General features: G+C 42.6%; 1 protein-coding gene across 2 annotated transcripts in view; it reads right to left on the minus strand.

Annotated features, from left to right (window-relative positions):
* The window catches only part of LOC147705702 (lysophospholipase D GDPD1-like), a 202,768-nt gene that overhangs the window by 15,252 nt on the left and 168,924 nt on the right, over positions 1–18,592 (minus strand). For both annotated transcript variants that reach the window (XM_086932126.1, XM_086932127.1), the window contains exons 7-9: positions 14,739–14,872; positions 10,520–10,579; positions 10,377–10,428 (exon numbers count right to left, since the gene is read on the minus strand). In XM_086932126.1, coding sequence (XP_086788252.1) covers positions 10,377–10,428; positions 10,520–10,579; positions 14,739–14,872 — 246 coding nt within the window. The remainder of the gene's footprint in view (positions 1–10,376; positions 10,429–10,519; positions 10,580–14,738; positions 14,873–18,592) is intronic.

An 18,592-nucleotide genomic window follows, 5' to 3' on the forward strand; every position in this document is an offset into this window, starting at 1 on the left:
ATCACAGTTAGGAAGGTCTTGGTACAGTACATTACTGTAATCTAAATGCAAAAGAATTATGGCCTGATCACTCATCTTCTGGCAATGCATTGGCAAAAAAAGGAGTTTTTTATATTGTAAAGTAACAGAAGCAAGAATAAATCAACTTCTTAATGTGCATTCTTACTGATAAAGAATTGTCTGTTATCAATCCCAAATTCTTTACAGAGAGAACTAGTGTAAGTGGACCTCCCAGACCCTGGGGTCACTAGGTTGTATCCAGATCCAGCACGGTGTCACCTAAGATAAGAATATCCATATTTTCCTATTGACCTGGAGTGTTATTGCTCATCCATGACACCATTTCAGTGACACAGGTTTTAGACTTGGACTGTGCCTCTGGGTGAGGCTTCTAGCCCAGTCACAAGCTGAATATCATCATCGTAAGTCACGAAGGGGAATATAAAGGATCTATTGTACCGAGCCAAAGCTGCAACATAAATGTTGCAGAGAGTGGGGCTCAGTGAGGACCTCTGTGGTACACCCATCTTTACTGGTTTCAAATCATACCGAAAATATGCTATTTTGGCGCCTTGGCTTCTGTCCTTAAAATATGATTGAATCCAATCCAGGGCTGTGTCTTATATAACGTGATGGTTCGGATATCGTGAAAGATAGTATCAAAGGCAGCAAAGAGGTCCAATAAAAGAAGAGCTGCTGTGTTGCCCTTGTCCACCCTCCAATAGATATTGTGCAGTAGACACTAAAGCTGTCTCTGTGCTGTGCATGGATCTAAACACAGATTAGGCGAATGCATGGCTGCTTTTTACAGTAGCTGTTTGGCCAATAAAATGTTTCGCCAAATGTTTTATTCCCACAAACAACTAAGAGATAGAATGATAATTGCTCAACATGTTGGGATCTCCAGTTGTGTTTTTCTTAGCAGGGCTTTTCCTTCATGGATGAGGAACTACAGCTGTGGCAAGAGAGACATTATTGGTTTAAGTCAAAACACTACTAAAGCGATCTGGGTCTAAAAGTGGAACTCCTGGAGGACAACCTGCCACAGGAGACCCTGATTTTATCTTTTGTAATAAAGAAGATGCAAGATCAGGAGTCAACAGTTCAAAGAATGTTAGTCTGCTCTGAAAGAGTGTTTTCTTTTCTTATGTTCATAGTATTTTGGAAAGACAGAAAAGTTGTTTCCAAAGAAAACCGGGCACAAGGTTTGTGAATTTTATCAATAAGAAATTCAGCCAGAGGAATACAAAATGACTGCCTGAAGTTAGTAGTTTCCCCTTGAACTCAGGGGCAATGAGAGAATCCACTATTCTAGAAATACCCATTGAGGAGCTAGTGACACTCTGGATGCTTTCTGTATAACAATAATAGGCCTCAAGACTATGGAGTTGGACTTAATTGAATGGTGAAACATCTGCTCGCAGTGATAGTTGAACCTGAACATATCGGAATAGATAAATGCAAAAAGAAGGACACTGGGGGCATTGCTAAATTAAATATTCCATCAAGCATAAAATTGAGTAAGGAGTCCTTGGGATATGTTGGTCAGCGCAGGGGACTTCGACTAGTAGGGCCACCAAGGAAGCTGGGTCACTGTGTAAGGCTGATACCGCTGTGTTGCATGGGTCAAAGGCATGTAGCTGCACTATGGGGGGAAACAGGTGTTGACATCATTGTCTCCGAAGGAAGGCACCTGGCCCTCACTTATTAGTGAAAATTGACATAAAGTGATGTAGTCAATGACAGCTGAAACCGCACTCCCAGTAGTTTTCAACCACATCCCAAGTGATAACAAGGGGCTACAAAAGGGGTCTTTTCACACCAGCTCAGATTTACATAATCAGTATACCAAAACCTTCTTCCCCAATGATGTATGAAGATGAGGACTCACTAAAATCCAAGCTCCTGCACTGGTTTCGATCTCTTCAGGGATTTAGTTCAGTAATCCAGGAGGACATCCTTAGTGCCTAAAGATGTTCACCTGCCAGCCCTAGATATGATTATAGAGAATTCATTTTTGCAGATAAAAATTTAGCTGATAGCTTGACACTTGTACAAGACCTCCTAACAATTCTATCATTCAGTAGAAATACCATCGGAATCCAGCCCGGACTGGGCAAACCAAAAAACCGGAGGAGCATGCTGATTGTGCAACTACAAACGAGAATCATGGCTGCATCTTCTGCACTGTTGCCCTACCATAACAAATGAAAGAAAAATCTGTTACATTTATGTTGTATGTGTTTCCTCATGCTTGCATACACAAGCTGTTTTTTGTTATGAGTCTTGATTCCTGGCACGATCAGTATGTTCCAAGTTAGAACATTTGATTGGCCCTGGAATCAAGACTAGCAGTTGTGTGGAGCCAGCCGGAGCCTCCAGTCTTGTAGCCGGTGGTGCTTCCTTTTCTTTTGGAATAAACTTCTTAAAAATACTTCAAGAGTCTTCATTTCATCACAACAATTTGGCGACGAGGATGGGATTTACTGTTGCACCTAAAACATCTTATGTTTTCTTTGGAATCTTTGCTTTTCCGCATCTTGCTAATTATACATTTTGTCCAGCAATTAAGCAAAGGTGTTCTAAGTGTGGATGCCAAGAATGCAATATGTGCTTCCACTCCCCTTTCAGGTTTTGACCCATCACTTCCATGCATTGTTACCACAGATGCCAGCCCAAAGGGTTTAGGAGCTGTTCTTGCGCAAAAATCTGGCTCAGGGAAAGAATGTATTATTGCTCAAGCTTCAAGAGCGCTTACACCTGCTGAGAAAAAGTATTCTACAATAGAAAGGGAGACCTTAGCAGTGGTGTGGGCTCTTGCACATTTTAGAGTATTTGTGTGGGGTAAAAAGTGTCTGGTTAAGAGTGATCACAAACCTTTAGTACGGTTGTTGACCACTGATGGCATGTTAAAAGCATCAGCACGTATAGCACTCATGTCCATGCGACTTCAGGACTTTATCTACACTGTTGTTTACGTTCCTGGGAAAGAAAATGTAACTGCTGATTTCTTATCCAGAATGCCTTTACCTCTCAAGGAAAATATTCACAATGAATGGGATAATTTTCATATTGCTTCAATACATGATGAGGATTTCTTACCTATTGATCAGGAGTGGTGTGAAGAATTCAAGAAAGATTCTTTACTAAGAGAATTAGAAAATACATTTCTGAGGGATGGCCACAAAAAAAGAACATTAATTCTGATCTTAGGTGTTTTGGGGAAATAAGAAATGAACTTTCACGTGTTAATAGTGTACTCAAGAGGGGTGACCGAGCCATTCCCCCAAGTAAACTCAGACACAATATTGTTTGTCATGGTCATGAAGGTCATGCTGGTATTGTTAGAACTAAGCAAAAAGTAAAACATTTCTTTTGGTGGCCAGGTATGGAGATTTATATTGAACGTTTCGTTAAGAACTGTATTACATGTGCAAATGCATACAAGACTTTAGTTACTCTCAAACCTAATTTGGGTGTTCATGTGATTCCTGATGATCCTTGGCATACCATCGCTATGGATATAATGGGGCCAGTTGGTCCAAATTCAAAATATATTATAGCAGCTATTGATGTATTTTCTAAATGGCCAGTCATCAAAATTGTAGAAAAAGTAGATACAGATGCTGTTTTGATTTTCTTGGATGAGACTTTCACTGAGGAAGGTTTGCCAGTGCGTCTCATTACTGACAATGGTGTACAATTCCTCTCCAACAAAGCTAAAGCGTATTTTAAGACAGTTGGTATAGTTCATTCCACTACTTCTCTATATAACCCCAGTGGGAATGGTGTTATTAAGCGGTTTAATAGAGTTCTCAAGAGTGCAGTTCAAATTGGGGGGATTGACAATGAGAAGTGGGAATTACAAATTTTCAAAACTGTCTGGATGTACAGTACCTCGACTGGGTATTCTCCTTTTGAAATTATGAGAGGTAGGATACCCAGAACCAAATGTAATCCTGTGTGGTTAGCTCCTTCTACCTTATCTAATATGGATCTCATGAGAGTCAAGGAAAATCTGGTTCAGAACCATGCTATCAATAAAAAACTATTTGATAAGAAGTAAGGTTCAGCACATGATCCGATTGTTAAGGTTGGCATGCTAGTTAAGGTCAGGAAACCTTGGAAAGTTAAAAAAGGTGAAAGCCAATTCATGGGTCCATTTGAAATTACAGAGGTTCTTAAGTATTCTGTCAGACTTAATAATAACAAAGTTTGGAATTTGAACAGAATTGCTGTTCTCAAAGGCAACAGAAATGTTTATTCTAATTATGAAATAGAACCCAAACATGTTGACGGTCTTGATGATGAAGACCCTGTGGAATGCTCTGTTTCTAGACCTAACTCTATAAATGTTTCTGAAAATATTATTAATAACGAAGAACTTGGTAAACGTCAAAGGAAGAAACCAGGTTGGATGTCTGATTTTGTTGTATTCATCAAAAACAAATTTGTTAACTGAATGAAGTTTTTTCTTATTGTTTGTTAAAGAGGGAAGATGTGTTACATTTATGTTTTATGTGTTTCCTCGTGCTTGCATGCACAAGCTGTCTTGATTCCTGGCACGATCAGTATGTTCCAAGTTAGAAAATCTGATCGGCCCTGGAATCAAGACTGGCAGTTGTGTAGAGCCAGCCGGATATTCCAGTCTTGTAGCCGGTGGTGCTTCTTTTTCTTTTGAAATAAACCTCTTAAAATACTTCAAGAGTCTTCATTTCGTCACAACAGAATCCTACTTAGAGAACTACACCTGAGTGAAAAAACATGCACATGCCTCGAGGCTTTAGCAATATGTTTTACACAAAAGGAACCCCACATCCTCGCCCGCTGTGGACGATTTATACAAACTATCACAGACGCTCTCCAGCCCCGCTCAGGTCTCCGACCTAGCCCACGTATAGTCCAAAAGCGGATCCTGGATTATTTTAAATGGAAGCTAGCATGAACTCCTCGCCGACCAGAAATGAACATAGGAAAACACTAACTCATTTATTTAACAATATGATATATTTAGCATCCCAACAGAACCCAGCCCTTGCTCTGGATGAACCAAATGAGATTTGAGATCTTCAACTATTTAACTCAACAAAAGATTGTTTGAAACTTTCACAAAGCCGCAAGGCAAAAGCATTGTACCAGAGACTTGGGTTTAACGATAGAACATGTGGGGCCAGATGTAAGTAGGCAAATACTGGTTGGTAACGGACGAAATTCTGTAATTTCGGCCGTTACCGACCGGTATTTGCCGGTGGTAAATAATGAAAACCTTGGAAAAAGCATTTTTTTTGCTTTTCCAACAGTGCCATGTTGCAGACATAAATGCCCTTAGGGCATGTATGTCTGCAACATGAGCACCCATACACAATTGAGGGGTGCAACAGGGTGTCAAAGTGACACCCTGCCACCCTTCAATGTTTCCCCCTTTTACCGAATCAGTAAATACCGATTCGGTAATTGGCATTCATTCCTATGGGCCTCCAGCCCATAGGAATGAATGCCAATTACCGAATCGGTATTTACCGATTCGGTAATTACCAAAACTTACCAATTCAGTAATTTTTTTGGTACAAATACCTACATCCCATTTGCCTGTTCTTAAATACCGATTCGGTATGATTCGGTACTTAAGAATCGGTAATCTGGGATTACCTACATTGGGCCCTTGGTGTTTAAGGAGAATGGGATGGAAGGAAGATCTGGAAAACCAACGAGCCAGAAGGGTGACAATTTCCACTGGGGCCGGTTGCAGAGCAATGGACATATGTAAATATGAAAACAAGTCCTGTGCCAAATGACGGCACATAACACTTGCACTTTATCCAAATTTGTAATCCTCAAGCAAGGGCTAAGTGCTAGTACTATGGTTTTCTTTTTCAATGTTTTTTTGCTGTAATGCAATTGTTTTAATTAACTTATGCAAATAAAATTTAATTTTAAATACCATTAGATTGGCAAACTACCAGCTACCAATAATTCCACTCTAACTGCACAACCTATTTGAGACTCTACTCTAGGGGATCCTGATAGACTGTGCAGAGAGAGTTTCCCCTCTTCTGTAACTAAACATGAAAAACTTGGGACCAATTGTATTGATATGAGGCCATATACGGGGAAAATAATCCCCAACCTGAGTTTGACCAACTTGTGCCAAACCCCAGCCCCTACGAGTAGGAACACACATTTTCCAAACATTACCACATGAACTGCCAAGTAAATTGTATTTTCTAATACTACAATGACTTCACCAACCCAGTCCTTTACACCATCAGGAATCTCTAAATATGATAAGACTAATATGTTATCAGTAGTTCCCTGGAATGTGGCAGGTATGAAGTCAGAAGTCGAGCTGCTGGATTGGATTATTTTCCTTGATGGATTTGAGATCTACATTTTCAGGAAACATGGTGTATTGAACCTGTGTTTAGGGCTGGGTTTAGTAACTACTGGACGCCGGCTGGCCATCTGAAGGATTGTTACTATAGGTCAGAGTTTCATCAAACTGCACAATAAGAACTCTGATGGTTGAGTCAACAGACATATTGAACATACAACTCTGAAAAAACAGGGGCCATAATGTTGATATTTACAGCATTTATCCACAAGGGGTAGAAAGGGTTTAATTGTTTGAAACGACAAACATAAGAGAGACACTGGGAGAATGGGAAACAACTATCGTATTTTAGAAGGGCTGTTGCTCTATTGCAATTGGAAGAATCAACTCTCTTTACGTTATCTACACACCAGTTGAAGTCCACCCTAAAACTGGCCTAATGGAATCTAAGTTTTGAGATGGATAGGGATACCCTTACTTTTAAGAAAGATGTTTCTCCGGTCATTGATTCCTATCTAATCAGAAACATGCAACCTTATGTCTCCTGGAACCTTCCTCATGGTATACGGCGCTTTTGGTTCCTTTTGAGGTAAGACCTTCTCCCTTTGAACAATTTATTATCCAGATGGTACGGCTCCTCAGCAACGTGCAACCAGTGCAATAATTCGATCCAGGACATTGCTCATGTTCTTTTTGTATGCCCGGCCCTTCTGTTAAACCGACAAAAGTGGTTGAGACCAATTTGCTTAAAATTAGGTATTTTGTCTGCCAGATCTTTAATGGATGCCATTCATAATCCGCCCAACGAAATGTTTTGTTACAAAATGTTTAACTTTTTTAAAAGCTTTTTAGATATATATTAGTAGATATGAAATTGCTTTTTTCTTTTTTTTCTCTTCCACATTTGCATGTAACCGTATTTTGCCTTTATGTTATTCTTTTATGTGGATCTCATGTGAGTTCCAAAATCATAAATAAATATTGAATTGAATTGAATTGACTAATGACTTGCTTATATGGAAGACATTAACACTACTCAAGCACATTCTCAAGATTACTTTAATATAGTGGCGCATGAACGACCTGGACCACACCTAGGATGTATGATAGGTGAATATAATCCCCTCTCCTCCCGAGACGAGTGCTCATCCACATAAATGTAAGCCCTAACAGACAAAATAAGGCAAGTCCCGGATAAGAATTGCACCGATTTGAACCAGGCACCTGCAAGCCCCCCCCCCCCCCCCCCCCCCACCCTGTAAGGCCCCTAAAATATATATGTATAGCCCTCTCCGGCAACAGTTGAGTTATAAAGTTTGTTCATTGCCAGTTTTAAGGCATTGTAAGGGGGTACCCCTGGTGCCCCCAGGGGAGACAATAACCTATGACCCCTCCCTCTTGTCTTTACAGCCCCCGCTTCCTCCCTCGTGGAACCGGTTCCAGGAGCTTTACAGCTGTGACGAGGAAGAGACTGGCTGCGGCCCCTTTAACTGGTACGGTGGGACTGTGGAGGCGGGGCCCGACTCCGCCTTAAAAGAGGAAGGTGAACAGGTACAGGTGTGTCTATAAGGAGAGGTGCGGCGTGGAGCAAGTGGGAAGACAGCAACGAAACGTGGGAAGAGGACGAGGTGCTGGAGACTTCGCTAGCCGGAGGAGAAAGGCGAGAAGCAACCACTACGGAGGAGGAGGAGAGAAGAGAAGTCCGGTGATTCGGAGACGGGACAAGAGAGCCGGCGGCATCAGGAGAGGCGAGACCAACACCGGAGGCAGGCGGGGATGGAGGAACACCAGAAGCCGATCCCCGTGAACAGGAGTGTCGAGAGAGAACCGAGGCGGAGGCCGGACCGAGAGAGGACGGCACAGAGAGGCCAGGAGGCCACCGATCCCACGAGCCGCCCAGCTGCTCCCCTGGAGGGGTGTGGCTTACAGAGGTGCGTGCTCGTATAGCGGGTAGGGTGGGGAGGAAGGTTAAACGCAAAAGCCAACCCTGAACCCTTTTGTTAGTATTGTAAAATAACACGGAGTTCACATCCCTCACTTTCACTAGAGTGTGTTGAGCACCGGGTTCCCCTCACACCCCCCCCCTTGGGTTGCACTAGTACAGCAGGCAGCTGTCCTGATATATACCTCTCTTGTTTTCCCTACCGGTGGAGCCGTGGCCAAGACGGAGCCAGAAAGTATAGAGAGAAGGCGGAGCTGACCAGGAGACGGGAGGAAGGGGTGATCACAAAGAGCCGCAGAGAAAGAAGCCGTTCCCCTAGGAGAACAGTACCAAGAAAAACTTGTACAGACTTTCTTTTGACTCAAATAAAACCAAGCGGTTTAGTAACAAAACCACGTCTCCTGCCTATCCCTGTCCCGCCTGTTACAGGCATATAGATGGAAATACAGCATCCCCCGCCCGAATGAGGCGGCCTTAAGAAAGGAAAAAAAGGCTGGTTCACATAGGAATTACATATAATGACACACCGCTCTGGTATAACGGAAGAAATAGGAGTACCACATAGGAACTCAAATTAGTATATGTAATTCTAATTTACCCATGGAAGTGCAAATATCAACAGTACAATGTAAAGTCATCAGAGATGTGTGAAATATGCTGCAAATCGATGGGTCAACAGATTACATCCAAGTAATTGTGACTTGTCTTGTGTATAAGCAAAATACCAATAAAGATATTTTTTTTATTTTTTTAAATAGTGGTGCATGAACCTTATTGTTTTCATAGCGGACCCGAAAAGATGTTTTTGTTTAATGATCGGGTTCTGCCCCCTTTTTGAAGTCCATCTGCTTCAGGGGCTGTTCCCGGGCCGTAGATGGTGGATGTTAATTGCTACTTGACAAATAAATCGAATTAATTAGCACTCGAGTCCTTCAGCAGGAATGGTGTTGGGAACAGCTGCAAATATGAAGGGTAAACTGGATGGTGTTTTGACTACCATCCTTGGCATCAATGCCCGATAACCATGGTAACATCACACTTGAGACTTCAACTATGGAATATAAGATCAGTTTAAATCAATTTCAAACGATGCCAGTTTGATGCCAATGAATGGAAGACATTACAACACGGCTCTTTGCACATTATACACTAATTCTTATGTCGCACTTTATACCGTATATATAGGCAACATGGCTTTTAATTTATTTTTATATGGGAACTTCCCTTGAACCGCAACATCATGTGCAGCAGACATCTGCAGAAATTCCCTTTTCACCAGCAACTTCTGCAGTTAGGAAAAGATATGAACTTATAACATGATCCCAATGTAGCAATCTATTGGGTAGGGACGAGTTAGAAAGTTAAAGTTAGTTTAAACATAAACTTGCTTGGTATTACTGATTTCAATGTAATATTATTTTATGCTTGTATAAACATACCTCTCATACCGCAAATGTGCACGTCAGACAAACTACATCTGTAACGAGAAGTTCTACCATGGCCACATATGTATATATAAAACTTTATGAATAAATAAATAAAATGATATATAAGTCGGAAACAACAAAAAAACAAAATACCTTGTATATCAAAACGGTCATCCTTTTATGTGGATAAGGTTTTCAATAAAGTATGTTTAAAAAAAATGTAGCAATCTATTTTACTTTTTATTATTGGATTTATTGACTTTCTTCAGACGAATTGGTTGAAAACGTTATATGCTATTTGCTATAGCACTTATTTGGATGTGTTGTTTTCATATGCAAACTAATTTTTATCTAATACACATGTATTTATGCATGTATAACATCTTGACTGCATATTGCTCTTGACTGTCCTACTGTACATTTCACCTGTAACTTTTATGGCATATTACCAAATAAAGTTTGAGAAAATTACACAAAATATTATGTGCATCAGAAATCCATTATGTATATACCCTGAGTTCTGCAAAGGGTATTTCTTTGTTTTCAAGCTTGTACACTCTGAAATATGACTTTATATACTGTAGATTGACTGGGCATTAAACTCACAAATGCAGCTACAAATGCCAGCTTCCTGCAGAAGGTCCCTGAGTACTACTGTTCATATTAGGGTCCTCACCTGGATTCCTCGGTCTTGCAAATGCTGGACCAGGGTCCTCCTCATCATGAGCCTGCAGGAAGACAGGAATAAGAGGGTTACTCTAACCGAAGACTGCCTTCGTCCCCGGTGACCTACCCTGGTGTAAGGCCTTAAACACTCACTTCTCCTGCAGACGCACCAGGTACTTGTTTTTCAGTAGCTTATTTTCTGGTAAGAAGGTTCTGAAAGAGAGAGGGGCAAATGATCCGCGTTATTCAGGAAAATTGCTTACTTCACCCCAATGGGCCCTCTAGCAGCCGCGCACAGGTCGGGGCTGGGTCCTGGGTCAAAATGTCCCTCATTCAACTACCCCAGAAGAGGTGAAGACTAACATTCTACCTCAGTAGTCCAAGCCCCAGACCCATGATCCTCAGGTTATTAACTTAGTCAGATGGGTGAAAATTTGCAGAGGAGACCTTTTAGCCGGTAACATCGCAGAGTGGTCTGAGCGCTTGCCTCGAGACTTTCAAATCACTAATTCAACCCCTATCAGTGCCATTTATCCTCACAAGTCGATTAAGCGAGTGCTATTGACATGAGCAATGGTGATATTTAGTTATTTACACGCCCCTATCGCCACAGGAATGTCACTTTTAAAGACGCTCATGTGGCGATACAAGCTTCGCCTTATTTACAAGGCAGTGTTCAGCCACTTAATGAGGCTGAACGCTGCCTTGTAAATAAGGCATCCTTTCACGCTATACTTACCGTGAAAGAGGTGGGCAATGGGTGATGCGTTGGGCGTTCCGCCACAACACCCATTGATTTTGATGCTGCCTCCTATTTACAAGGGTGGCGTAAATAGGTGGCAGCGTCAAACTTAAGACAGGTTTTATGACTGGAGCCAGAGCAGCAATATAAATATAAAAAAGAGTAGGGCTAATGAAAGAGCCCTGTGGCACTCCATATGGGAGCTGAAAAGGATCAAACTTAAACGGATACAAGGCAAGAAGTTGCGCCCTCTCTTCCAGGAAACCTGGTCTTAACATGGCTAAATGAGGAAAATATGTTATTTCTCCTTGTTTTTGCTGTTTCTATGAGTGCTGTAATGTGCAGCATACATAGAGATGGCAAAACGACATGCATGATTGTTTATAAGAAGGTGGGTGCCCCTTCCTGCACTTAAATAATCATTTTTAAAATGCCGAGTTGCAACTTCTATGTGTGCTGCACAAAGCAGCACACATAGAAGTTACAGATCACCATTTAAGATTTTTTATGTCTAGGAAGGGTCACAGTCCTGCACATAAACAATCATACCCCCCAACGCAGGCACCCTTGCACTATGGTGCAAGGATGCATGTGTTGGCACAAGGCAACGGAAATTAGCGCAGCACAGGGGGAAACGGAGGATTGCACTGTATTGTTGTAAATTCGGTGCAGCCCTGCATTTCAGAAGTGGTGGAGCGCAGTGTTAAGCTAAGAAGGCTAACGCCGCGCTCTGTCACTTCTTTGTAAATGGGCCCCGTAGTTTATAACATGTGAAATAGAAATAGGTATTATTAATCATTACCCTGCAATATCACACCATTTATTATTCTCAAGTAAAGACTAATCTCTCTTTCTGTTTAATTACCCATTCCTATGCACTAGTACCACTTTACTGGGCCTGAAAATGCAGCAGGGAAGTTACCTTTCTGGAGCCGGAGGCATGTACTCCTTTTGTAGCCATAAATCCTGTGATTTGTAAACTCTCATGGTTTGTGAACACAAAAAAACCATTTTAATATATAAAACCCATTTCATGAGGTGGGATTTTATTTCCAGTTCATAAAATGGGTTCTGCGACATATACCGTAATGCAATTTGGAGCGATCTTAAAGTGGGTCTTCCTTCCAAACTGCGATTCAGTATAGATGTTGTCAGTGGTTTTGCAAATACTATTTGGTTGCAAACCATTCATCAGTTACGAATTCTTCAAAGAAGATGGTTACTGATTCATAAGATGCATGACTGGGTAAAGAGAACTATTCTTTTCTCCACACTGGATGGCCCCTTTAAAGGAACAGTGATTGTTTTTTTCCTCGTAAAAATCGGTGTGCAGCGTGCATTAATCTATACCAGTACCTGAGATACCCTGAGACTTAAACAGGCCAAGATGGGGGCCTTAGGGGCAGGCCTAGTCAGTAGTCAATGTAAGAGATTTATAAAGCACATGTTACCGTTCTGTGTCCTGGCACTAGCTTAACTGTTCGGTCCAGAAGGCAGACATCCTAACACAGATGTGAGTTGCTGAATAGCTATGTTTTTAACAACTCTCTAAATTTAAGCAGGGAGGTGGCAGATTGGATAGATAACGGAAGCTTGTTCCAACTGGCTGCAGTATGTTCTCTTACATTTTGGTACCATTATGGTCCTGGAACTGGAGGATCTAAGTGGTCTGTTAGGCGAGTTCCGTCTACATTTCTGGTCAAGATATTGAGGTCCTTGATTACGCAAGGCTTTATACGCAAAGCAAGGAGCCTTCGATTGTATCCTTTCCTTTACTGGCAGCCAATGCAGCTGCTTGATGATTTTCCTCACCAAGACATGCTTGGGAGTGCGTGAAAAGTTTCTAGCTGCTGTGTTTTGTAGTACCTGAAGTTTTTTTAGGTGTTGTATCAGAAGATTTAGTTATAAACCATTGCAACAGTCTAATCTGGCCAGCACCAAGGTCGATATAACCAACTTTTGGGAATTTGCTGGAATGAATGCTAAGATCTTTTTGATTTTTCTTAGAATTAATCATGTAGAGTATGTTAGGGCGTTGATCTGCTAGGCAAAGGAGAGCTTACAATGTATAACCATGACCAGATTCTTAGCTTTTTTTAACCGGCTTTGGCAAGTTACCCAAGTTCGATGGCCACCAACTCAGGGACCAAAATGAAGGACCGTTGCCAAAAAGCACCACATCTGTCTTATTAGAGTTCAACTTTAAGCAGTTATAGCTCATCCATGAGCGTACTGCTGTCATGCAATCATTAAATTGCTTACTGATGGAATGGGGTTGTTCCATGACAATCTGAGTGTTGTCAGAATAAGACGTTAGGGCAAAGCCAAAGGGTTTAATGGCTGGAGCCAGAGCAGCAATATAGATATTGATATTAAAAAGAGTAGGGCGAATGGAAGAGCCCTGTGGCACTCCACATGGAAGCTGAAAAGGATCAGAATTAAACGGATACAAGGCAACACATTGCGTCCTCTCTTCCAGGAAAGATCTGAGCAGATTGAGTGCCATTCCCTGCACTCCAATTGCTGCTAACCTTTCCACCAAGATGGTATGGTGGACAGTGTCAAAGGCCGACGAAAAACCTAATAAGATGAGGGCGGCCCTCCCACCATTATCCAGAGCATCCCTGATTTCTTCGACCAATTTAATCAAGGCCGACTCTGTGCTATGGCGAGAGCTAAAGCCAAGTTGTGTCTCGTCTAGCCAGCTGTGTTCGGTAACATAATCCATGAGCTGTTTATTCGTTGTCTTTTCTAGCAGTTTTGCGGGAAAAGGAAGGCGCAATATAGGATGATAATTGTTAGCGTCATCAGGGTCTAAGTTAGGTTTCTTTAAAATAGGCAGAATAGATGCAGTTTTCCACATTTTAGGATAGCATCCTGTCTTAAAGATTATATTTAAAAAAATGTAGACAGATTGTCCGCTTTAATCTCTTGCACCAATTTTACCACCACCACTGGGCAGGGGTCCATCAGCGAACCAGATTTGGCCTTAGCAATAAGATCTTCAACTTGCGCCTTGTCCAGGTCAGCAAACTTATAAAAACTTGGCTCACCTAAAGGTCTACAAGCGGCGGGCCCATTGTCCAGAAAAGTACCTACATCCTTAGTTCTGTGTCCGCCTACATCACTAAAAGTACTTTCAAGTTTATGCACCAAGTGATGTAATGAGGCCCAGCAAGTGCAAGGAAGATGCCCCAACACCCTGTAGTTTGGGTAGTACAATACAGCAAAAAGCAGAGTTCATTGGGTCCTTAACGCCTCTGGACCCCAGTGTGACTGCACCTGCTGCACTTCTGGCAACCACGCCCCTGGGCATCATCATTAGGCCCGGGCAGTTTATGACCACCTTGCCCAGTGGTAGATCTGCATTTGGACTCACCCAAATCCCTAATTCATTCCAAATTCTTTACTCCTCACCCACACCCACAGAATATTGACTTTTTTTGCATCTGGGCTCAAAGGTGAGGACCTATGACACACAGGCCGAGTCGAGCTTTGATAACAGGGCTGGGCCTGTCACGTTGCGGATGCAGACACTGCAGGAAGAGGAATTTAAAGAGACATTACATAAATCAATTCAGGGAGAGAATCTATCCAGCTTGTGTCACCGAGGGCGTCATGTGCACTCACCTGTTGATGATGGACGGCATGACTGTCTCCATGACGGACTCGGGCAGAGGCACAAAGGGCAGCAGGCCAGTGTAGAAGAGCAGCAGGAGCAGCGCCCCCCGCTGCTTGGTGAACATGAAGGGCATCTGGGGGTTCTGAGGAGAGGAGAGAGGGCGGGTAAGAGTCTTCGGAGGGGCGCGCGCCAGTCCCGCTGCCACCGTGCGCCACAAACTAAAAGGACCTGTAAGTGGGCCCCTTGCAGGCGCGCAACACCCATTGGACTCACCAGGCTTTTTGTGTGTGGCAGCCCGGGATGAGACAGACCCCGGGCACACACAGAGCCGCACCCAAAGGTTTCACAGGTCTTTAAAAGACCATTTGAATGTTAATTACGCCTTGCAGTTGTTCCACCCCTTCTAAGAGCCCCTGCAGCTCCACTCTGCCTACTGATTAAAGGTTCAGCCCCCTCCCCGAATTTTTTTCTTAGCCCCCCCCCCCCCGAAATTTGGCTCTAGTTGCGCCTCTGGCCCCTTGTCAGGTGTGGCATGGGGAGTCTTGGCAGTTTGGATAAGAGCGCATTGCAGTAAGAATTTTGCTTTGTAATCTCGGTGACCTATTTTTCATCATCGGACTTTGACCCAGAGCAAGAGACAGAGGAGCACGAAAGCGTAGAGAGAGAAAGACCGGAGGAAACACTGAGAGAAAGGAGACGGAAAAGAGCCTGCCAGTGTAATAAAGAGAAACAGGAGGTGAAGGGTGCTGGAAGAAAGAGGCGTGAGGTGGAATCCAGAGGGAGCCTTGGCAAGCAGCACTACCGGCAGCAGCTCCTGAAAACAAGCATTTACAATGCAATAGGTCTCGCAGTAGTGGAAGTTATGGGTGTTGCAAATGAGAATGTTAAAAAAAAAATTGCAGTGAAGTTATTATTTGACCTCTTTAAAAAATATAGGAGGGAAAGATAATGGAGACAAAACAGTGTAAAGTAGGGGTGGTAGAGCGTATACCCTCTACAGAAGCGAGACCCTGAAAGCACATAACTTGTGTTGGAAAAGAGAAAATAGTAGCGACAGTTTGGCCATGAAACCCCACAGTGAACACGTCCATATATTTACATCAGATGCCTACAAAACGAGAGAGCAGTTTTAGCCAGAGGAAACATAACTGCACAGGAGTGACTGTGTATAACAAAAAGGGGAGTGGAGAGAGAACGTGTCCACATGGACACATAAGTGGATTCGATCTCCCCTACTGTAGTTCGCAAACAAAAGGAATCCACCTGAGTTGGATACAAGGTTGAGGTTTCTGTATGTTCCCTACAATGGTGGGGAGCACACTGTGTTTTTTAAATACCGCTCCCACACCAAAAGGGCCCTTGGTGTCATGCTTCATCATAGGGGTCTTCGCATCCCTCAAATTGGTCAATGGCATCATGAACCTGTGTAACGGAGGGACCCAGTGCTTAAGACGCCAGAATTTGTTTTTATTTATTCCACTAAAGAGTGAAACGATGGACAGCTGGCGTGTTGGATGTTCAGAATATTGGTAATAAACGAAGCCGCGGACGGGACAGTCTCTGAAGGTAGTACCTCCTCATTAGTAAGTACGGCATAGCAGATGAGATATCAACAAGCGCTCCACTACTGCCACTAAGTGAGTACTCTTTTTAGCGCTAACTGAAGGCTATATGTCTCCTTTTTATGTGCTTTAAGCACTGGGTCCCTCCGTTACGCAGGGTCATGATGCCATTGGCCAATTTGTAGGAAGTATGCATTTTTCTCCTCTTTACTCCTTTTAACTTGACCTTTGAACAACCACAGATTACCACGTCAACCATTGGATTTATTATAGAGTGTGTGCTTTATGTTGAATGTTCATGTGTCTTGTATCTGTCCCCCTTTCTTTCAGGGCACTGCACCGGAATAATTAGGATGACAATATGTCTAGAGAGTGTACATTCACTTTCATAGGTCACTACTCCAACATGATGGATGTCGTTATTTAATACCCTATGTACCCCCCCCCCCTTTTTTCCCTGTGTTCTTTTCCAGGTCCTCATTGCAGGAACTAACGCTTTGAATACCAATAGTAGGCATATTCTGTCTATTTCTTTATTTCTACACATAATTTGCCCATAATACCACAGCATTACACCATCTTGATGTGAGTAAGGTGGGGATCTGTGCACCCCGTCCTGAAGAAGAAGCTTTACGCTTCGAAACATGTCAACGCACACAGGAGGCTGTGTATATTGAATACAAAAGACCTTGACTACACCCTTTTTAGCAATACCAGCACGGAAGTATATTAAATTATTTCTAGCCCTCACGTGCCAGGTTTTTTTAACATTCACGTACCAATTCACATCTGACCCTACACACTCACTTTACCATTTAAACCCTCACGCACCACACATAGCGATTACATCAGTGCTCCCACCTAGACGTTGGTTAGCAGCAGGCCACATTCCGTAGAGGGAGGCGAAAACCCCTATTATGAAGCATGAAACCAAGGGCCCCTTTGGTGTGTGAGGGGTATTTAAAGGACACAGTGTGCTCCCCACCATTGTAGGGAACATACAGAAACCTCAGCCTTGCTAGACAGGAGGAACACCAGGTACAAATGTTGGAAATAGAATGCACTCCTTTCCTATTAATGTTTTTGCATAAATGATACTGTGCCAGTGAAAGCGGGGAAAACATGCACAAAGTGAGATTTATACCCTGTACAAATGCTAAATCCTAAATGCAGATCATTCGTGTTGGAAGCGATAATCTTGACTTTAAAGGGTGGGAGTCGGGCATAGCCAATAGGCCTCGTTTTTTGGACCTCATAGGTGTGTAGCCATGCAGCACATTATTCCGGGTGCTGTGCCGCTAGATTGAATAGATATACAATTACTAAATACTGTGTCATGCAGTCTGTTTCTAGGTTTTCACTACGGAAATAGCGCATAGATACTTTCATTTTGGTTTGGGTGGATCAGCCAAAAAATGAGTTAGCAACTGTTCCCATGGGCTTGCATGTGTTGATGGGGGCGGCATATTTTAAACTAAGGCATGCATGTTTGCGAGTGAGAAGTAGGGGGATGGGTGAATGGAGAGATGATGCCAGAGCTCAGCAGCATGTGTCTGTGCAGTATAAAAGGTGTCTTTGCTCCAAATGCACAGATTGGTAGTAAAAAATTGCTGTTGGAGGAGTGGGATCCCTCACAGGAGCATCATGAACCCCACATAAGCAGTTTGATGGGGTTGAAGGGGTGTACCACTGGGAAGCATGTGTAAAATAAAAATAAATAAATGACCTTTGTCTCTCTTTTGATCAAGACACTGGTCTCTTAAAAGTAGGTCCTTAATACCATTGCAAGGATTTTTTATGATGAAGTAGTGGGTAGAGGGAATAAATGAAACAATCTACGATGAAAGAAAATGGAAAGAAGGATGGAGGGAATGATGAATGTATTAAGAGAAGGATGATGGGTGAATCAATGGGCGTGTGGATCTACAGACGGATGGATTGTTGGTTAGATAGAGAAGGGCTGAATAGATGGATGGATGAAGAAAATGAATGATGCATACGCAAAGGAAGGAACAAAAGAGGTCTAAAATTATTGCGGAAGGGCACCCTTTGTTGGATCGAGATTGGGAGGGATGGAGAGACAGGGACAGTGGGACACAATGAGATACTGGTTGAGACATGCACGACGAGGGAAGGGATACATAAGGCAGTCGATGGGACTGTCAAAGGCACAAAATCAGAGCGAAAAGTTTATGATCACCTGACCTGCAAGAAGAATTTGTGGTAAAGTGTTAGACCTGTCTGGCCTTTTGCGTAGCCCCTCCTAATAAGTATTTATTTTGTCCCCTTTTTGCCCTCAT

This window comes from Lissotriton vulgaris, chromosome 7, assembly GCF_964263255.1.
Source record: "Lissotriton vulgaris chromosome 7, aLisVul1.2, whole genome shotgun sequence".
NCBI classification, from domain to species: domain Eukaryota; kingdom Metazoa; phylum Chordata; class Amphibia; order Caudata; family Salamandridae; genus Lissotriton; species Lissotriton vulgaris.